The 23028-nt window shown below is 37.8% G+C and overlaps 1 protein-coding gene across 2 annotated transcripts in view; it reads right to left on the bottom strand.

Moving 5' to 3' along the window:
• The window catches only part of LOC132615455 (membralin-like protein At1g60995), a 33572-nt gene extending 14096 nt beyond the window's left edge, over positions 1–19476 (bottom strand). The window contains exons 1-11 of one of the 2 annotated variants that reach the window (XR_009572695.1): positions 19005–19476; positions 18856–18918; positions 16089–16493; positions 14757–14838; positions 12253–12314; positions 12043–12137; positions 11331–11410; positions 6706–6789; positions 6083–6199; positions 5574–5659; positions 5355–5461 (exon numbers count right to left, since the gene is read on the bottom strand). Coding sequence is in view for 1 of the 2 variants with exons in the window: in XM_060330066.1 (XP_060186049.1) it covers positions 5355–5461; positions 5574–5659; positions 6083–6199; positions 6706–6789; positions 11331–11410; positions 12043–12137; positions 12253–12314; positions 14757–14838; positions 16089–16493; positions 18856–18918; positions 19005–19157 (1334 nt within the window). In the remaining variant the exon portion in view is untranslated. The remainder of the gene's footprint in view (positions 1–5354; positions 5462–5573; positions 5660–6082; positions 6200–6705; positions 6790–11330; positions 11411–12042; positions 12138–12252; positions 12315–14756; positions 14839–16088; positions 16494–18855; positions 18919–19004) is intronic. The other variant, XM_060330066.1, reaches the window with a different exon arrangement.
• Between the last annotated feature and the right edge of the window lie 3552 nt (positions 19477–23028).

Raw genomic sequence — 23028 nt, 5'->3', positions numbered from 1 at the left:
TCCATGGTGCAGCAATGGCGGGCAGACATTTATGTATTAGTGGAGACAAAATTCGGGGGTCAGTGGGAAGCTATTTTCACCAGTTATGGAGAAATAGATGGGTAGAGGGAGCCTGGATTGATGCTATAAGGAGAAGTGGGGAATTGTTGTATTATGGGACAAGAGAGTTTGGAATGGGGAATATGTGGACAGTGCGGATCAAATGCTTACCTGCAAATTCTCTTGGATCAACCAGGATCCGAATTGGTACCTCACTGCTGTCTATGCTGACTGTGGTCAAGGGAAAGAAGGGAGTTGTAATGACCCTCCCGGTCATTATGGAAAATCTAGGATCACCCTACCAAGTAGAATCCTTCCAATGATAGAACGAGCTAATAGAAACTCAAATGTAGAAGTCTAAGAATTGAAAACTTGGCTTTTTGTGATTATTGTTTGATGTTATTGAGTCCATTGGAGGGTGACGTAGGAAATTAGACCTCCGTTGGGGATTCCAAGGCCATGGGAGAGTCTGTATGGTGTTTTTAAATTAATGTGCATGTTTTGTTAGTGTGTGAGGCCTCGGATGAAGTGTTGGGTGGTAGAGTGAAAAACTGTGAGAAAGACAGTTGCGGCGACGGTTTGACCGCCGCAGCGGTCGATGAGGGATAGTAGCCCGGTTTTAAACACTTAGTTCCGAATTCTTTATTCATAAGACTCTAAAACAGTTTCCAAGGAGCACCTAGGGTGAAATTCTAAGCTAGGGCAAGAATATTCTTGAGAAGTAAGTCTCAACCATTCCTTCCTTCATTACGCGTTTATCTCTAAGATTATCATCCTTCTAATGGGTCTACAATGGTGAATTGGGAATAGTAACCCTAGAACTTAATAGACTCTCAATAGTTGGTGAATTATGATTGTTGTTGTGGGGTCTCGCTTGATGTCAATCAAAACAAAGCGATGGGAAGGAATGAAAGCATTCGACTACTGCATGATCCCTGTTTAACCCCCTTTTTTCAACATACTAAAGGCCCCGCCTATTTCAACAATGAAAATAAAGGACTTCCTTATCCGCTTGGGTTATCACTTTCTAATCAAGAATTGAATCATTAGAGACATGAACTAAGTGAATTGAGACTTAGGGTTTCATAAAAATGGTAGCTTAACCATAGAAACTGCTTGTAAGAGATAACGTGATTGAATAACCTTATAAATTGATAATTTGTGGTTGCTAAAACCGATGTTAGGATGATTTGCGCCTAGTAATCATTCGCCCACTAGAAAAGGGGTAAGGTGGAAGGGTGTTCATTGAATTGATATTGTTGGCTAGAGTGATTGTGACTTATTTAGCATCTTAATTGCTAGACTTTGAGTGTTCCGAGACATTACGGAAGGGGAAGGCTATAGCAGAGTAATTTGCATTGTTCCAGCTCTGCAGTTGAGGTAGGTTACGGTCTACTTGAGTTAGACTTTGATTAGTTGATTGTATGTCTGATGAAATTGATAGGAGAAAACATGTCTAGTCTTCAGGCATAATGTGTGTGGTTGAATTCCTACATGCTATTGATTGGGTGATTATGTGGGCTTAGTGCCACTATTTGCTGTGTTGTGACCTACCGTCTGATGATAATTGTGGTGAAAAGTTAATATGATCTTCTTGATGAAATTGAGATACAAATTGTTAATCAATTATTGAAAGTGATGTGACAAGAAATATATATATATATATATATATATATATATATATATATATATATAGAAAGGCTCATTTGACCGGGGGTGAGGATGTGACCTAGTTTATAGGCTCGTGTTCCGAGGTTTGTTCCGGAACGAGTGGTACATGGACACCATGGGTCATGACTATTGGGCAATGACATCAATTAGCATGTGTGTACACGAGTGATTAGTGACCGAGTATTGAGAATGTTGTTGGTAGACTTATTTCCGTTGTTTGCTTCCGTTGACTTGAATTTTGATATCATTGGATGACTTGCTTGTTAATATCATTGGATGACTTGATTGTTAATATCATTGGTTGACTTGTTGTTGGGCTATCTGATTATGTGTTGTTGACTGGTCTATCTATCTTATTGATTTTATGATTCGTGCATGATACTAATCTTAATCGGCCTATGATATCTACTGGTACATAGTGTTTGTACTGATACTACCTTGTTGCATTCTTTTGAGTGCAGATTGTGATCCAGAGACTGCTACCCGACCTCACATTTAGTGTTGAGGCCATTTGCTGACAGATTGAGGGTGAGCTTCTATCCATGCCAGGCAGCCCGAAGATCTTCTTTATCTAATGTCTATTTCCATTCCAGACATTAATGGTTATTTATTTCAGACAGTATACATTCCTTAGACATGTTTTGGATAAGAGTCATTGTACGGTGACTTTCGGATTTTGGGGTTGTAATAGTTAGGACTTCCTCATTTACGTTATTATTTTATGGCATGACTATTTATTGATTACTCTTGTGCTTAACTGTTATGAATTGGTTAAATAAAAATGGACTTGAATGAGTAGATGGTTAGGCGTATTGGTTCGCCCACTAGGAGTTAGCATGGGTGTCAGTCACGGCGGGTTGGGTCGTGACAGGAGTTGTGGTGGGAATTATCAGCAATCAGGGGTTGTCAGTGTAAGGGTCTTGGGGTAGTATGTGGGTGACTTCAACGTCACTAGATTTCCTTCTGAGAAAACTGACTGCAACAGGATTACTGAAGCTATGGCTGAATCTTCTGCTTTTATCAATGACCTGGAGCTGTTAGATCCTCGTTTATTTGAGGGATCTTATACTTGAAGAAGGGGGGAAAGACACAGATGTGCTTCCAGGATAGACAGAATTTTATACTCTGCTCTTTGGGATGAGAGTTTCTCACATATTAACCAAATTGTGCTACCATAACTGGGTCTGATCACAATCCCATTATGCTAACATGCGGAGACTGGACTTTTAAGAAGACTTACCTTAAATTTGAAAATTGGTGGCTCAACATGGAGGGGTTTAAAAGTAAAGTGCAGGGCTGATGGGTTTCTTTCAATGTGACATGCAGACCAGACTTCAAACTTGCATCCAATTAAGGTTACTAAAGGGAAAACTTAAAGAATGAAGCAGGGAGAAGAGAAGTAACGGGAGGGAGAAAAGATCAGATCTTGGCCCAAGTCAGTAGCTCGGAAATTATCCAAGAGCAGAGACCATTGATGGAAGATGAACAACTTCAAAAGGATCACTTGGCTATGAAATTTGAAGATGTAGCAAGGAATGAAGAAATTGTTTGGAGACAGATCAAGGTCCAGTGGATAAAGAATGGAGATGAAAACAGTTTTTTCAAAGGGTGGCCAGTGCTCATAAGAGATTCAACACAATTGATACTCTGAAGGTTGAGGGAGAGGATATCATTGATCCTATGGGCATAAAGAATTCCATCATGAACTTTTATCAGAAACTATATAGAGAACAGAAAATGGAGGCCAGACTTTAACATTCAAGGAAACCTATGTATTTCCATAAAAGAACAGGAATGATTGGAGAGACAGTTTGAGGAGGAGGAAGTGTTAGATGGAATCAAATTATGTGTTGCTGATAAGCACCTGGACCACATGGTTTCCCGATGGCTTTCTTTCAAGCTTTTTGGGATATTATGAAGGATGATATACTTCAAACCTTGAAGAACTTCCACTCTCCGCATGTATTTGAGAAAATCTCCAATGCAACCTTTGTGGCATTGACTCAAAGAAAGTGGGAGGCACTGAGCTAAGGGATTTCAAACCCATTAGCCTCATTTCTAGGATTTACAAAATCATAGCCCAAGTGTTGGCTGAAAGATTGAAGAGGGTGGTTCATAATTTGGTTAGTAAACATCAAATGACATTCATAAAGGGAAGATAGGATGAAGGTTACGAGTAGAACGAATACCTTTTCGAGTGGCAATGGAACTCTATGTATGTAGACAGGTCCACAATAGGCAAAGAATCTGGTGTCGGGCGGGGATCGTCTTGACCGGATGAGGAGTGCAGACGATGATGATAAGTCAAGAGTGGTGGAGATGGAGGTGAAGCTAAGGAAGACGGAGTTGTAAAAGGTGGAGTGGGATGATAGACGACAGAAGAATCCCCAAAAGATGAAACTATAAAACCCCAAAGATGCCTAGATGTTCAGTAGAAGATGTAAAGTAGGGCTGCCCTTCAAAGAAGGTAACATCATCAAACATAAGGTATAGCTGGAGGTCAGGGGAGTAGCATCGATTTTTCTTTTGTACCCTCGAATAAACGAAAAAGACATTATGAGCACAAGGAGCCAATTTGACTTTCCCTAGAGTGAGGATATGGACAAAAACGTGTGCTCCCAAGGACATGTGGTGGGAGAGAGAACAAAGTTGACTGAAGGAAACAAAACAGATTATAGAACCTGATTTTGAATAGCAAAGTAAGGCATATGTTAATCAAATAACAAGATGTGAGTACTCTTTCCCCCCAAGAACGCAATGGAAGATGTGCTTGTACGACTAAGGTGCGGCAGCCTCAATAATATTCCTATTTTTTCTCCGCAACCCCATTTTGTTGTGCAGTGTCAGGTCAAGATGTCTGATGAATAATTCCATGGGAAGACACAATTGTTGAAATTGATATGATAAATATTGATGTGCATTATCACTACGGAAAGTGCGAATAGAAATACCAAACTGATTTTGTATTTCCGAAATATAGAAAATAATTCAGAACAATCGTTCATTAAGAAAATCCAAGTACACTGTGAGTATCATCAGTGAAAGTAGAGCAGACTAACCAAATGTTGATAGAGGTACTCCAAAAGGGAGATGTGTGGCCGTTTAGTGGAGCACCAGATCATTTTCAATTATTATGCTAGTAAGTACCATCTTCCCTTCTCTTAGCTAGTTAATTACCCTGCTATCCTTAGGCAAAATCGCAGGCAGTATATATGGGGACTTCAAAAAGCTTCAAAGAGGTGGTCAAGTTGTGTTCCCTCAATCAACTAGATATAGACCCGACTATCATCACCCAAAAGGTATATGACCATCAGGATATACAGCACTAGAGATGTTTCCCAAGTTGCATTAATACTAGTATGAAAGAAGGATGGAAGACCAATATCTACATTTTCCTATACAAGGATCAGCTTTTTCACTGAGCCTGTGTTGCATAGGACAGTCAAACAGCATTAGCGCTTTAGATTATCTGGAAGTTATATAACTTGGGTAGCTACCAAGTACAATTGGAATTTGTCATTTTTTAACAAATAGAGAGTAGTAATCCGTGTCTATGTGCATGAGAGCGCGTGTTACACACACACACACAGAGAGAGAGAGAGAGAGAGAGAGAGAGAGAGAGGGAGAGAGAGAGAGGGAGAAACCTGATTAATGTAAACAGTTCGCACAGCCAAACAAAAATTAACACCATGAAAGCCAGCAGCTGATCGTCATAGAACTCGAACAGAAAAAATAGGATGCCTATCATGATCTGCATGTCGAACTCTAAGTTATATCTGAATGGCCTTGAATATATAACCAACATTCACTGACTACAAACCAGACATACATGTAATCAACTGAGAAATGAGCAGTCTGCTTACCGGTACAAAAACAAGGGACTCAATTACGTGCACAAAGATCAATTGAAATGTTGGAAGCCTATGTCGAGCATGATGCTGTAGTTGAACTGCACATATTTTTACAGTAGAAATGTCTAAGAAAAGGATAAGAAAAGCTTACATCAAACAAATGTAGAAAGCAAGTAGTGGATGCTCAATGACTCCATAATTGGAGACAAGATTAACAGGATATTTGTACATGAAAGTTGAGTGCTTCATACTTTGGCAGCAGCATGACCATATCTTTCTTCCTTCTTTTTCATGTTTGACATGTAATTGTTATAACATTAGAATATGATTGTAAATTATCCAGATGCCAAAATATATGGGGAAAAAAAATCCATTTGTAGCCAATCATTTATCTAATATTTATGAATTATGGGTGAACGACGGGAATTGAACCCGCACATGGTGGATTCGTCACTGCTATAATTTCACGATATAAAACGCAACTGCAGTTTGTAGCATCAAATATACAAAAAAGAACCTACCTGTGAACTTCAGCATGCGCGTTTGGGTCTCTCTTAATGTAAATGAAACTGACATTGTCGTGGTAAAGAAAACAAAGAGTGACATCATGAGTACACCACACTTTGTGACAAGGTAGTCTGCAAGAAATATGAAGCAAATGTTCACATGGGATCTAATGATATGTTTGAAAGTGCTCATAACAAATCTAACATGTATTTGAGGTGCTCATTACAAAGCTTCATATGATCAATGTACATGCAAGTGCAAATACCAGTACCAGTATGTCAGGTGGCATATACATAACAGTTGCAGAAATTTAAATTCCGACAAAGAAGAAAGCAACATCTAACTTTCAAGAAATACAATTCTGTTCATCTGTGAATTAACTAGCTAAGATCAAAACTTCTACACCCCACCATTCCATTCTATCCAAGACTCAAACTACAGAAGACCACATTGTTCGAAGTCACTAGATGACGTACCCCTGACGTGGTTCTGGGTGAAACAACCTTGAGATGTGTACAAGGAAGAGGAACTTCCAATTTTCACAATGAAGTTCAATCAAACTTAGAATAGGATGCAGTAAGGCGCTACATAAACAGACTATGTTAAACTTGAAAGAGAATAGAAAAGAATGATAAACCTCCAAATCTCGCAGAACTTTCAGGTTGCTCATGTGCATAAGTAAGATTATAGAACTCCTTTGTTTGGTGATTATAAAGATAACCTGCAAAAAAATCCATGAAGCATCAGTACAATACAAGACAACAAAATGAAAGTAAACTTTGCTAAAGAGACTTGAATACTAGAACCTTCATAAATCAAGAGGTTATGGGATTCTCCCAACCCAAAAGTTGAGGCACTTCGAAAGTAGGGGTGTCAATGGTTTTCCAAAAACCGAATTAACCAACCGAACCGTACCGTACCATACCGAACCGGTTTTTAGGTTTTTTTAACAAAACCGACGGTTTTTATATAAATTTATAACCGTACCGAATAATTATGTTGGTTTTTAATTTTAGAAAATTGAACCGAAAAAAAATCGAATATGTTTATATGTGTAAAATATATTCTATATATTAAATTTGAATATAATAAAATATTAAAAAATTTGCCTTGAGTTCGGGATGATGATGACGACTAGAAGCCGGCAACATAATTAAGACCTAAAGTTCCTATGTTGAAACCTATTATACTACTCCTATTGAAATTAAATTGGTTCTATCATCTCGAGTAGTAACTAGCTTGTAAGTTACAAGGTATTCCAACGATCTTGGATAGAAAGCTACAAAGTATTAGATATCTTTCATATGATTTTAAATTTATCTTATTGGATATTTAATCTTAGTAGACTCTGTTCTTGAGTCCCATCTTGATTGATTTTTTCCTCCTCGTGCGATCTAAATTATAATTTTGGCTTTGATTAACATTGCTTTACCCTATCGTAAAATAGTGGGATCAATCTTTATTCTTGTCTTCTTTCATATTTTCTTGATTCATCACACTTTGAATAGTAAAAATGTCTAGAGAATTTTTACCAAAGTCCTATAAAAGTATGCATGATATTGTGTCTTTAACTTTTACTAGTGACTATAACATGTTGTTCTCTTTCTAAAAATTAAAAAAAAAAAAAAAAAAAAACGAAAATTAACTGGACCGTACCGATACCGAAGAGAAACCGAGATGATGGGACAGTTTCGAGAAGTCTAATTTTGGTTCTACAAAATCAAATAACCTAAAATTGACATGGTATAAATTTTATAAAATAACCGCCCGAACCGTACCATTGCCACCCCTATTCGAAAGCATGCAAAAGTGAAAACTAATAGATTTAGTTACATGCTTTAGCTCTGCTACACAATTAAGGGGGGTAACCAGCTGCAGAATCAGGATTTCGAATGAAGATGTCTGAAATTAACACATAATATTTAAAGTATCAGGATACAGAAAGTTCATTCGACCATAGAATTATTCGAACATATACAATAATTAACAGTAAGAAAAACATTAGCACTAACTGCATGGCATGTCAAGTAAATCGACCATGCCCACAGTTCTACAGGTTTCTCCATTATGTTAGGTGATATATAGTTTTTAATTTTGGAAAACCGTCTAGAATTTAATTTTGGTATCAAGTATTTAAAACTCACAAAATCAAACCGACAAAAGACACATACGCTCACATATATTCACATAATATTGTATGTTGCATAAATTATATATCTCTACGTAACTCCACCTTTAGAATCCCTCTTGACCCTGTGTACCACATGAACTTCTAAATCATGCTACTCTATGGAATTTGCTAATTTACAGCCTTCAGATTGTCAGCTGGCAGAAGATAAACCCTCATGGCTAGTTTGCCTTTTCCTTTATCTACATAAAATACCTGGAGATACTTCCTTATATACTTGGACTCTGACATTGTTATTTTCCACATTGTGGGATTTCACTGGGTATGTTATTGTTGTTGTTGTTGTTGTTGTACTCTTGTCCATGTTAACTTATATAACAGTAACACCGCCTCAATCTCAAACTAGTTGGGATCAATTCCATGTTTTATCAAAAGAGAAAAAGTTTCATACATGTAAAGAAACGAAATAGATCTTGGCTTAACTCAACCCCGAAAGCTAACTCAAGGGAGGAGGATTGCCCAAGACAATATAAGAAGACCACTCATCCCTTTTTCATCTGATGTGGGACTCTTCAACACCCCACCTCACGCCCAAGGCTTGACATCTAGAACGTGCGCAATTTAATATGGAGGCCCAAGATTGAGAAATAAGAATTGGGATGTGTAGATACCATGTAAAGAAATAAATCTTGGGCCTAACTCAATCCCAAAAGCTAGCTCAAGATGGGAGGGTTGTCCAAGGCCATATAAGGAGACCACCATCCCTTTTTCACCCGATGTGGGACTCTTTAATATTACAAAAAGATATTTTATTTACAATTATGTAAAGTTTGCAAAACAACTTCGCCTATGCAAGTTTCATATACTGATTCCAAGCCCGAATAAAAGAAGAGGGGTTGTGATAGGTTGACAATCACATAAAAATAACGAGTTTTTAACACATATCCATTTTGCAAGTTTGTTATTACTGGAGTCCCTAAGGATTGGACTAATGATGTATATAAACTTGGATTCTTGATATAGATGCTATATAGTTGGTTCTCATCCATAGTTCTGGTAAGTTGAGCCCCTTTTTCAAGGAAATAACCGTCATTGTTTCAAGGTCAATTTATTCACTCGTCCTGATAATATGTTTTCTCGTTCACAAATAAGTCTGCTAATTAAGCTCATGCTTCCATAAGCAATTTGATCCCACTTACGAAAAGATCGCTTGAATTTAAGAAAAGGTCGATTTGATCTATCTGAAACTTTTTGTCTTTTCTGAGTGATAAGGCAAGGAAAAAAATGGGTCAAAACAAAATGTCATTTTGGACTTAACCATTCAAAGTCCCTGGACATTCAAAAAATGCGGATTATCAGGTAAATTCAATGTAATAGGCGCCCGTTGGCATTCCAGAATTCCTTCTCCTTTCAGGGCCTATCCAAAAGAGAATTTGGTACTTCTTAATCGTGAATATCTGAACTGGTTGCTTGTTTAGGACGTTGGTAGGGGCAGAGGGAATTTCTAGCGGAGCAGTGAAATGCATAAAGATCGGAAATAACACCATCGACGAAAGAACTTTGCTGGGAGGACACAGTAATTGTCCCCAAAGGTTGTGGGTAGGTCTACTTTTGTCCCTAAAATATAAACTTGAGCACTTTTGATCTCCTTTAATTTAAGAACAAATTTTGTTTGTTGGAAAAGCCGTTACCAGACAGCAAGCTCTTTCTACATGGTGTATGTATTTCTCATAATGTTGCTCTTTATGTGCAAAAGTTGTCTCTATATTCTTGATTAATATAGAGCAGGTAGGAACATAAAGATGACCAAAAATAGGAGTTAGGTGTAAGAGTTAGAACTAGTGAGGTGGAAGAGGTGCATAGTGTAGTCAGGTGAAGAAGGATCGTGTGACACTTCGTTCTACAATGATGAAGAAGAAAGGGGTGGGTTTTTTTTCTGATAGGTAAAAGAAAAAAGGGGTGTTTGGTTATTTTCTTCAAGAAGAGCGGAGTTGAGATTATAAGAGTGACTTTCCCATCAGCTTTAACAAACGGAGTTTGACATTCTACTAAAGGAGATTAAAAGTACATAGTAGGCGTTTGGCCATAGAAACCAAATATTTTTCACTTTAATTGGAATCTTTGAAGTTGGAGTTGTGTTTGGTTATAGTTTTGCGAAGAATAGTTGGTTGTTAGAATGTGCTTTTCTTAAAAACATGAAATATGATTTATACCACCCCAATTTCTAAAAACTAGCAAAACCACCCAGCTTGACTAGGTTACCTGAATTTGACATCCTTATTATTTTCTTCCTCTATCCAAATCACATCCATTAACTCTAATCCTTATTATTTTATGCAATATATAGAACCACATTTGCTAACCCTAATGCTTATTATTTTTCAAACTGATCAACTCCAAAGAGTGTCAAGTTTTTTTTGTATGAATTTGAGAATATTGGGTAATGGATAGTAAAGCATGCAACAGCTTGTGGATAACAACTAGGGGTTAAATGGCGGGGAAGAGCTGGTTACTGGTGTTGTTTTGAGGAGGAAGAGAGAAAAATGAGCAAAGGGGTCATTTTTATAAATATAAAGAAATTAGGGTAAAGTTTGAAAAAGGAAAAATAAATGCAATGGTCCAAAACTGAGTGAAAAAGTGAAAACAGTGTTTTGGGTGTCTTGCAAACTCCAAATACAACTTCCAGTTGTATTTGGAATTTTCATGGACGAACGCGGATTTTCAAATAAAGTGAAAACATTTCCGGAAAAAAAATAGACAACTAGTGTGCAACTGTGTTGAACCATAAAATTTCATTCTACATATTGTGCACACATCTTTTCTTTAAGCTGCCTAAACCAACCACAATACGTTTCAAGCTGCTCAGACTGAGTATATGACTATATGTGCAGGTAGTTAGGGTTCTGTTTCTGAACATGTCAAATAAGATCTGGTTGTCCATTTATAACGAAACTGTTATCAATTTATTTTGCTTCTAGCTTCAAGTATGCAGATGGGGCAACCTGGTTTATCATACAGTAATATGGCGAATATAATAAAATACAACAACGAAACACAGAACCTCTGGATATGCTGTTACTCAAGTGAGAGCAGATGCATAGACAAAAGGTTGCTATGATCTTGAAACTTAATACCTTCTCCAGGAGAATTCAACAAACTATTCATCAAAATAGTGTCATATCCCACAAGTCTGTTTATAAGAAGCTGCTGCCACCTGGATAAAAATAAAGAAGCTTTCCATTTAAATATGAAGTTTTACCTAAATAAGTTATCAATACTCGACTGTATTAATATCTTTAATGTAAACTGAAATCAAGAAGAGTATCCAACTTTAACCAACCAAGTCCTAATCACAAATAAGAGGACATAAGAAAGAAAAAGAAGTTTTTGGGTAAAGGAATCCTTGCAGTCATAATGTGTTGATGAATGACTGGTGATACAGCAAAAGTGTACTCATAGGAGTGAAAGATTTGCTAATCAAGCAAGAAGTTAAAAGAGAGAGAGGGGAAGGCAAGATTATTTGCATTGTAAGTCAGTCCCATGTTTTTCCACCACGTCGGTGCTAAGAGGAAAACAAAACAAGCTCAGAAACATTAAATCGGAAATAAAACGGAAAACAATAACAAAGATGAGAGGTCACTTCAACATATGAAAACCTTGATTCAAATGCTACAGATATCATAGTCATTGCCCGTATGACCGTAAGTTCACATCGAAAGGGCAACCCGGTGCATGAATCATCCCGCGTTCACGCAGGGTCGGGGGAAGGACTGAAGTTCACATCATGAAATAAAAATTATAGAACACAAATTTATGTATTTAAGTGATACTTTTAGTGAAGGGTACCTGTTACCAAAGCAGGAATGTCGTGCAGAGATGCTTATGTTTATTGTGCGAATGTTATGGCGCAATCTAGCTTCCTCAGGCAGTAACAAGTAACCCTAAGAATATAGCACTCAAAACTTTACTAACAAGACAAACTTTAGCAGTTCAGCAACAGCTTAGGAAAAGATGCATAAATGAACAACAGTAAGGACAAAAAAGCAACAGTAGTACCTTCTCTTTGGTGTATAAATAAGTAGGTTCAAATGCCTTGCTTCTTGTCTCAAGCCACTGCACTACAAGATCAAATAAACATCAACAACTGTTAAACAACTAACTCATGAATTTGATCTCTCAAAAACTACAGCAGTTTCATTCAGCTCAAGCAACAAAAGTAGTCTTACCAGCAAGCCTTTCACTTATATAGAGATACATAAATATCAAGGAACCATAGCCGTCCATTAAGATTACAGGTACTTAATGGAAGTTCCGACAGGCAATGTTCTTTAAAATGTAGGTCAGCCCGTGAACATAGTCCAATTAATATATGTCCTCCCCGAGTCTTTGCTCATTCCTCCACCTCTTCTCCAAACAGTGATCTTTTTTAACCTTTTCCAACTCCTTTATATTTGTGATGGTTGGAGTGGGAACACCTACCTTTAGTATTGTATTGACGTGAACAAGGCACAAGGAAATAGAGATACAAGTACAAAAACATTTTTTGGCAGAAAACATCTAATATATCATTAGAAAACATCTAATAGTTTAATCAACCCTTTGGTGTTAGCACACAAGCATGTTAGAACACCAAACAATTGTTAACACCAGTAATCAGAAATGCACCAAGCGCCATAATCCAAAATGAACAAAGACCATCCACCACAAAGCAATGTCGATCACACCTTCTTCATAAGACATCAAAAAGGCAAACGCACTCTTCTTATTGTTTATGTGGATCACATAGAAATGATAGGAGATGGCAAAGAGGAGATGACCCGATTGAAGAAGCTGTTAGTACAAGAATTCGAGATTAAAGATCTAGGGAAGTTGCAGCATTTCTTGGGGATGAAGGTTGGTAGATCAAAAAAGAGGAATCTTTATTTCTTAGATCTCTTAAAAGAAACTGGTAAACAGGTTGCAAGCCAGCAGAATCGCCTATTGAAAGCAATGGCAAGTTACAAATAGGGATTGGAGGGTAAGTTGACAAGGAGAGATACTAGAGGTTGGTCGGAAGACTCATTTATCTCTCTCACACTAGACCAGCCTTAGCCTATTCAGTCAGCTTAGTGAGTCAGTTATGAATGATCCTCATATGTAAGATGTCTTTTACGTTTTGCGATACTCGAAGTCGGCTCTGGAGAAAGGTTTGCTTTTCTCTAAAAATGATCACCTCCCAATAGAAGCTTTTACATATGCGAATTGCGCTAGATCTTTAGATGATAGAAGATCTATATCTGATTATCGTGCTCGTAGGAGGAAACCTTGTTACTTGAAGAAGTAAGAAGCGAACTGTAGTTGCAAGATCAAGTGAGGAAACAGGATATAGAGCTATGGCCCAGGTGTTTGTGAGCTTCCACAAAAATTACTAGAAGAATTGAGATTGTCTAAGAAAGGAAAGTCATGTATTGGACAACAAGGTTGCAATCAGTATAGCTCAGAATCCTGTTCAACATGACCAAACAAAACATATTGAAACTGATAGGCACTTCATCAAGGAGAAAGTTATTAGTGGCACCTGGAGTTTGCTTCATGTACCGTCAGAAAAACATAGCGAATGTGCTTACAAATGGCCTCAGCAACAGGACTTTTCATAATCTAGTTTGCAAGTTGGGCATGTGCGACATTTTTGCCCAAACTAGACAATTTGAAGGGGAGTGCTGATGGTGCTAACTAATTTGCATGATTTTAGGAGACTTTATTTTTCCTTTTGCTAGCGCAATTATAGGATACGATGCGGGAAGTGAGGCTGAGATGGTTCGGGCATGTGCAAAGGAGATGCACGAATGCCCAGTGCGGAGGTTGGCTATGGACAGTTTCAGGAGAGGCAGAGGTATGCCAAATAAGTATTGGGGAGAGGTGATTAGACAAGACATGGCACAGGTCCAACTTACCGAGGACATGACTTTAGATAGGAGGTTATGGAGGACACGAATTAGGGTAGAAGCTTAGTAAGTAGTTGAGTGTTGTCTTACTTATCATTTCATACTAGTAGTCGTAGTATTATTCTTGTAGTTAGGGTCTTTCGATTTCAATTACTATTTGTTTTTGCTTGTACTTCAATTATCGTATTATTTTGTGGTAGTTATGGCTCCTTTTTGTTCAGTCAGCTTTATCCTGCTTTCTATAGTATTTCGCCATGCCTTTTATGTTGCTTTGAATTGCTTGTTCTTCTGTCGAGGGTCTACCGGAAACAGCCCCTCTACCTCCCAAGGTAGGGGTAAGGTCTGCGTACACTCTACCCTCCCCAGATCCCACTTTGTGGGATTTCACTGGGTATGTTGTTGTTGTATTGTAATCGATTGTCTTCCCTTAATTGGTTAGGATTCACTTTTATAAATACCCCTTGCTTTCTCAATTTCTACAGAACTTCCAAAAAAGGAGCAGTTAAATACCAACTAAGTAACCTTTTTGGCCATCCAATATTGGAGAGAAATGACATAAAAAGAAACTCATATTTTTACTAAGATTAGCTCATGATGCAGGCCACTGCACAGAATTATTCAAAGGCAGATAGATACCAGCATAAGAGTTTAGCCTGTCCAAGTGAAGCGTCTTGAGCAACTTAGGAATGTCAATATGTAGATGTATACCAGCAATATCCTGCACATGGAACTTTAGTCTGAGAACCGCGTTAAAGCAGCAACATAATGAGCTTGTCTCTTAAATTTACAAGACAAAAAATGAGGAAAAGAAACGAAAATGCGTTCACTTATTAAATCTGACTAAAAATCTAACAGCTCATTAGTAGAGGGTAGAAGTAAACTTGAAGTGAAAGCATCCAAGTTGGATGTCCCCTATATATAAGAGTGTACAGGATAAGTAATGCATCATTGCTTCTGGAAAAATATCAGGTCTTTAAAATCTAGCTCTACAATGTATCAAGCCCAAACTCTACCATAAAGGTGCTCAGCAAAGTAAACCCTAAGTTAGACGTTCTTATCAGATAGTAATCATCGAACTCAAACAAAACTTCCGCAAAACATAATTAGGTGTTTGCAACACTAAAAAATCTCCTAAGAACAACATAGGGCAAACATTGGCACTAGTCTGCAATACAATCAATGACCTGCGACAATGCAGAACCCAAAATATGCAGAAGAGAGCAACCTAAACTGAATGATGAAACAAAACATTCATATATTTATAATGAGAAATTCTAAAATATATTCAAACTTCAAATGCATATCTTATAAAAAAACTCAATTTATGTTGTGGGTAACTTATTTTTTTTGTGATTGAAGGGGCCACATAACACCTGATCTCCTCAGTTCCTTAAGTATAATTAACAAACACAATAAACCTTCCAAAAGATAAGCACAGAGATACATAAGACTGCAATGTTATAACGCAGTGAGGAACATCATTAAACATCTGGGTAATAGAAGTAGGCAGGTATGTGAAGAAATCTTAATTAACTCCCTTCAATACGAGGTAACTATACCCAGTCTACCAAGTACCAACTTAACAGTGCTTCCTCATTATAAGCCAGAAAAAAATGTCCTGTGGTAGAAACAGCAAGTTCAATGGCAAAAGTTGCAGGTGAAGCAATAAATACATGGGAAATCCACAAGTAAGCTAGTCTTCCTAAATGTATTTCAGTATTTCTAGTCTAGCAATAAATACATGGGAAATGTTACAGTCTAGGATTACAGATCTTCATGTGCACCAAAAATGCTAATAAAAGATGGCATAACGTGAAGCACAAACAAGATGTTAATACTTTATAATACGATTCACTTTGCTAGCTTTGTTGTTCCCCAGATAAGGGAATCCCATAATATGCCAACATAAAGTATCAGAGAAGATGCACAGATTTCCTCCGAGCTAGTTTGACACTTTTCCGAACTTACCCACAATCCTCCAAGGACTCGCTTGGAAACTCTCCAAATGAAAGACAAACGCCCATGCCATTTTTGGCCAATTTGAATTATAGCTGCTTTGAGTGATTCCTTCGGAGAGATGAAAAATCGTGCACGTGAAACTTCCTTATTGATTTTAGGGACCACATCACCACCCGCTGACTCACAGTTCCTTGAACTTCCCAATGAAGATTCAGAGGACTCACTGTTTGAATAAAATAGAGATTTCCCACTCTTAGCTCCATCACTTAACCAGTCCAACCATGGATTTGTAGCTGCAGTTACTGAACTGTCTTCATTCGCATGTTTCAGGTTCTCACTAATAGGTTCTTTATTGGCAACATTTACTACATCATATTTGGTTTGATTATGTGACCACAAGCCAGCACTGGTAATCTGTAGGAGAAAACAGAATAAGCTTAATTTTACAATATAATTTAACTGGCACATGTAAGTGATCAGAAATTTACAAAACAACCATAACAGGTAACAGCTACAATAGTGCAGTTGATGTACTAAATAGAGATATAATAGATTCATGAAAATGCCAAATGTTCTATGATGAATCATCCTTCGAAATTAGTCAACTCAGTTTATCATCTATATTAGCTTTGAACCACGCCATTTTTTCATTATTCATATTTCTATCAATTTTCTTTTAAACAATTTGTTGAACTTTTATTTGAGAGAGGTAAAATATATTATATATCAGTTGCACAAAGGATGTGCAGAACATATTTACATTCCAAAAGAAAGCAAAAAGATCTCCTTGCTCTTCTTACAATTTGTTGAACTTTATTAGCACACTGTGAACCAGCTCCAATGAGGCAAAAACACAAAAGAAAAGATAACCAAAACAACAAAAGACCATAGCTTCTTAAGATGCTTTTTTTTTATGACAAGGGAACCCGCAGCGCTACCCTTCAGGTGCGCACAAGGTAACCCCACTCTTGTGCAATAGCCCACAAACCACACAGAAAAGATAACCCGCACTAGGCAAATCCATGCGCCGAGCTCGACCCAGAAGGCAAATCCCCTGCTGTTGTGGCAGGAGGTTTCAAACCTGAGACCTCCATTATGGAAGCCCCATGCTCAACCAACTGAGCCACCCTTGCGGGTACTTCTTAAGATGCTTATGCAAATCATTCAGTCGTAAAAGATCTAACGTCTTTTTTTTCCTTTTTCAGGAAACAGGGGCGTCTTGGCCGCCTAGTGCACCAGGACTAATACACCGATACCTGTTACCTTCCACCAACACGGGTACCGGATAACTCTATCCACCAAGGTTTGGCCAGATGAAAAATAATCACCTAGTGTTGTCTCTGCCCTCTGCAAGGATTTGAACCTTGGTTCCTGTTGAGTCTCACATCGATGGGATGAAAAGAATTTGGACTCTTTATATGGTCTTGAGCAATCCTTACCTCTTGAGCTAGCTTTTCAGCTTTGGGTTAGGCTCAAGGTCCATTTCTATAACATGGTATTAGAGTCAGGCCCATCCCAATTCATGGTTTACAAATGTTGGGCCCCCATATTAAATTGTTCATGGTCCAGATGTCCAGCCCAAGGCGTGATGGGGGTGTTGAGTCCCACATCAGTGGGATGAGAAGAGTTTGGACTCTTTATATGGTCTTAGGCAATCCTTACCTATTGAGCTAGCTTTTGAGGTAGAGTTGGGCTCAAGGTCATTTCTTTAACATGGTATTAGAGTCAGGCTCATCTCAATTCATCGTTTACTGATGTTGGGCCCCCATATTAAATTGTCCACATTCCAGATGTCCACCCCTAGGCGTGAGGGGGGTGTTGAGCCCCACATCGGTGGGATGAGGAGAATTTGGTCTCCTTCTATGGTCTTGGACAATCCTCACCTCTTGGCTAGCTTTTGAGGTTGAGTTAGGCCAAATGTCCATTTCTTTAACAGTTCCTTATGTTGTTACTCCAACTTTTCGACCATAAGCAATAGATTCGTGACCGAATGTCCAAATAGAGCACGACCAGAAGACCCAAGCCTACATGACATAACCATCAAGTCCTACAGATGAAGACAAGGCTCCATCTGGTAAAACAAAAAAAAAGGTTCCAAAATGAGACACTATTTAGGTAGCGTTTCACTATAACTGCAAAATAAAGAATTAGTTGTAGGAAATATATCTATTTTTGAGAAAAAATATCAATGGAGCTTTTATAATATCATATTAATAAGGCCCAAAAAAGGAGCGAAAGTCATAATGGAAATCCAAGTCCCATTCTCATTTATAGCAAATGGTGAAAAGGGCAACCATGCCCAAGACAAAGTGAACTAAAGAAAAGGTCTAAACAAGGTCTAAACTAAAAGTTGGAATCATAGCCATGTCATGTAACTTTAAGGCCCTGGTAAGTTTGGGTTAGCCTATCAGGGTGAATTTAAGTAGTGGATGTAGCTTTTAGTTTCAAAGCATCTTCGTTCGTAACATTTAATAAGTTCTCAACATAACAAGAGGAAGATTATTTATTTATTTGAGTTTAGCACAGTGATAATCTATTAGTTTACATCACATTTCTAGATGCAGATACTTTAAATATGATCCCACCTGGGGCTTTGCTTTGCTTGCTTCCAGGCTAAAAACTTGCCAACTTAAACTATTACTTCCAAAATCCGAAATCCAAACACACAAAACACAAAGAGTTTTTTCAGCTTTAAGTTTTATTTCAACAACCCAAAACCTAAATGCATACAAAATTATTGAGAAAACAAAAAGGGAATAGCAAATAGATGAGTGACCTTGATTTGAATAAGCTGTGCATCTGAGATGTTGACTCTAGAGAGCTCACTTGAACAGCCAGGCTACACCCAACAAATTAAGTCCAAGAGTAAGGCGAATTGAGATAAAGCATAAAAAGAAAGACAGAAAGAAGAGAATAGAGATTGACCTGTTGAACGTAATTGGCGTGCATAACAACGAGAATAGAGAAGAGAGTGAGAGCGATAAAGAGATAGAAATACTCGAGAGTAGCTCTGATCCTGGGAGTCAGCATCTGAGCAAATCGTTCTTGTACCCGTATAAACGTCTGCTCTGGATCCATCTATCTATATATACCCTATACCTATAGACACATACAACAAAACGGCCGATCAACCTTTCCTATCAACAAAACATCAGCCTTATTTGCAACTCACAGAGAGAGAGAGAGATGACGATGTCAAATTTGGCGACCCCAATATTTTACTCCTCTTAATTTGTTTCTGTCGACAATGATTAACTAATAAAACACAGCAGAGGAGTATATTTGACCCTTTATTTATTTATACTCGACAAACTCCTGAAATTCAACTATGAATTAGTTTTTTATTGGTACAAAAACAAATACTAATAAGAATCCCATTGCAAAGACCACATCTATTAAAACAATAAAATATGGTCAAGAGTATTAATTATTTCTTAGAAAGCACATATAAGAGTGTTTAATATGGTATTTCTAAACTTGATAATGAGGAACATACTAATTTTGCACTAAAATACAGAAAAATAATCAATAAAAGGTATATAAAGGTACATGCTTAATATTTCAATATGCCGTTAATGCTAAATTCTGAACAAAATCAAAATTTTAAGATTACATTGTAAAGAGTCGATCCTGATAGAGGAAGATTGGTTTTTGTAGATGGACTTGAAAAAATGAGCGGAGAAAATGTTTATAGAACAAAAACCTTATATCGATTACATATTGTGTAGATTACTTATATTTTTAGTTTATCGTTTATTTTTTTATTTTTAGGTAAATAGAGAATTTTATTGATACCCAAGTAATAGTTACAAAGCTAAACAGGGCTGACCACCTGTTTCTCAAATTATAGACCAAGACTCAACTGTAGCTAACTACAAACTATAGGCAGTACTATAACTATTAAGGCAACAAGAATTAACTGAAAAGCAGAAAAAAGTCCAGCAATCTTCATGGCATGGTGTTCAGGAGTGTCAAAGGAGGTTGCCTCTTTGAAATCTGATGTCATTTCTCACCTTCCATGTCACGACCCAACCGGAGGGCCATGGCGGGCACTCAGAGCTAACCTATCGAGCACCTCTTAACATACTTTTCATAATCACATCTAGGTGAGCCACATGGCTAACTCATAATTACCACAAACTGAGGAGACACAAGTTCCATCGAACATATGCACGTCTATATAAACATCATCAACTATGCCCATATGTACAAGCCGACAAGGCTGCCAAAAATGATATACAAAAGTATGAACCGGTAAGATTATGGAACATCTAACTATATACATCTGTCTACGAGGCTCTACAAGGAGTGCATAACATCATAAAGACGGGACAGGACCCCATCATGCCAAAGTATGTACACAAAAGAATAGTACCAACTAAATTGTAGCTCCGGATCGAATGGAGCACTTCTATGCAATCGCTGATGAAGCAGCCTAGGAGTCTGGTCTGTCTCCCTGTCTACCTGAGGGCATGAACGCAGCGTCCAGACAAAAAGGACTTCAATACGAATAATGTACTTAGTATGTAAGGAATGAATAACAGCACAATGCAAGAATGCGAATAACATAAGATAAAGAGATCATGTTATAATTCAGAAGGCGGATGTCGTACATACTTAACCTTTATCTAAAGAAAAAGTTATCATACATACATACATAATGATACCGTACCTGGCCATGTAGGCTCGGTGTCCTTCGTATCGGGCCATAACAAGGCTCGGTGTTTTCCCGTACCCGGCTATAACAAGGCTCGGTGTTATCCGTACCCAACTACAGTGGTGTGCATAATAGGTGTCGTACCCGGCCGATTGTAGCGCGGCTCGGTGTGAGAAAATACATACATATATATATATATATAAGCATGAATGAGAGTCCGAAGGAAACATTGCAACTCCATCGGAGTGACACAAGGTCGGTGAACCTTCGATTACAATTATGGAATCATCATTATCACTATATCTTCTCATTAGGGCCAACTATTATACGATGGGATCAACAAAGAGGAACAAGATCAATAATATCATAAGAGCATCAAGAATTAGCACTTCTAGGAAGGGAGTCATCATGGAAGACATTACGAATATCATGTATAAGTTCGCGACAATGGAATCATGCCTTAAGGAAGAAAGGGTTAGCCTTAACATACCTTTACGTCTCCTTAATTACTTAACGCTCTCCTCCCAAGCCCACAAATCTACATTCAAGAGGATTCATATTAAAGTTAAGTCTTGAAAATACTCTTAAGTCCAAGCTAGAGTAATTAGCGAGCTAGCGGAATTTGGGCAGCACTTCTCCTATTTTATTGACTTCCACCAAACTCCAAAACAACTCCTAAACATCAATAATAACATCAAAAATACCATAATCAAGGAATTATATTCAATTTAATCTTAAATCCATCCAAAATCCCCTTTCAAGTTAACCTCATAGTCATCAACTTCAATTCAACACTTTGTGACTCCTCCACTTTAATTCTTTTCCTTTCCAAGAGTTACTAAACCTTTAAATCAACTCAATCATGTAAATAAGATGAGAAACATACCTTATAATATAAGAAATTCACCTCACTCAACTCCTTCCAAGATCAAGTTCATCACAACATTGAAGAGAAACAAGAACAATCATCTTCCAAGGATTACCTTGGAGTTTTTGATGTTTGATCTTCTCTTTTGTTGGTGTGGAAAGTTTTGGAGTATTGTGGAACCTTCAATAACTCCCAAAAACTCTCTAATAATGTGGGGGAAAATGTGGTCCTTTGGGGTTTAAATAGAGTTGAAATTCGCCCCATCGCTCCGTGTTGCGGAGAGTATGCGGCCGCATACTCCCTCCACAATATGGGGGTGAGGTTGAGAAGTGAGCCCAGCCAAAATGGAGAGTTTGAATCCAATATGCGACACAACATACTGAGTATGCGGCCGTATATTCACCTTTTTTCCCATTTTCGCGAAAATGCGTTCTTTCTAATTCGTTTGACCTCCAATCCTTATGGAACCTTCTTGGCACTTACATAAAACTTCATTAACCATCTTAGGAGCCCTATAATTCCTCATTAAGGTAATTCTAAGAAATGTATAACTCAAATAACATGAAATCTTCCCAAAACATCACTCAAGTTTCCATTCCATCAACGAACTCACTTCCGCCAATTCATGTAACTCCGAAACTTTAAGGTACATACTTAAAATTATTAAATACCCTTCTTAACCTTGCAAGGGATTCATGTCCACTTTAGGCTTGCGTTAGTTTACTCATAACGCAAACGACACGAAATTTCCAAAGTGTAACATTCTTCCCCCTTAAGAACATTCGTCCTCGAATGTTAGACCCTTAGGGATTCTACAAAACGTTTGCCAGAGTTTCCCCTGTAACTATACCGCTATCATCCTGTCACAACAATCCAAATTATAAAATGCCTCACAGGGCTACAACAGCAATAACAATAATGGCCCCACACAACCAAAAAATCATAAAAAGAAAGCATTACACACCCGAAGACAATGGTGGCTCTGTCGGAACCTCCTCTGGAAGTGGAAACAAATGTGGATATCTGGACTTGGACTTTATATATTTCTCAGCTTCCCAAGTCATTTCTTCCCTATTATTGTTTCTCCATAAAACTTTAACTGAAACTACATCTTTAGTTCTTAATCTCCGAACTTGTCTATCTAGAATAGCAATGGGAACTTCTTCATAGGATAATTGCTCGGTGACCTGAACATCATCCACAGGTACAATTCTGGAAGGGTCTCCAATGCACTTGTGAAGCATTGTTACTGTCACGACCCGTCTAGGGGCCGTGACGAGTACCCGATACTTGTACCGAGCACCCCTTGTCTATCGTTTTACCTTTACCTCTTAGCAAGCCATGTAAACAGAGCCTTTTTTTTTTTAACATTAACATTAGCGGCGTCATTCTGAACATAGACTAATAAACTTCGTTATCACTTA

This window comes from Lycium barbarum, chromosome 10, assembly GCF_019175385.1.
Source record: "Lycium barbarum isolate Lr01 chromosome 10, ASM1917538v2, whole genome shotgun sequence".
Classification (NCBI taxonomy): domain Eukaryota; kingdom Viridiplantae; phylum Streptophyta; class Magnoliopsida; order Solanales; family Solanaceae; genus Lycium; species Lycium barbarum.
The sequence above is the reverse complement of the archived record's forward strand: the minus strand, read 5'-3'. Positions and strand labels throughout refer to the sequence as shown.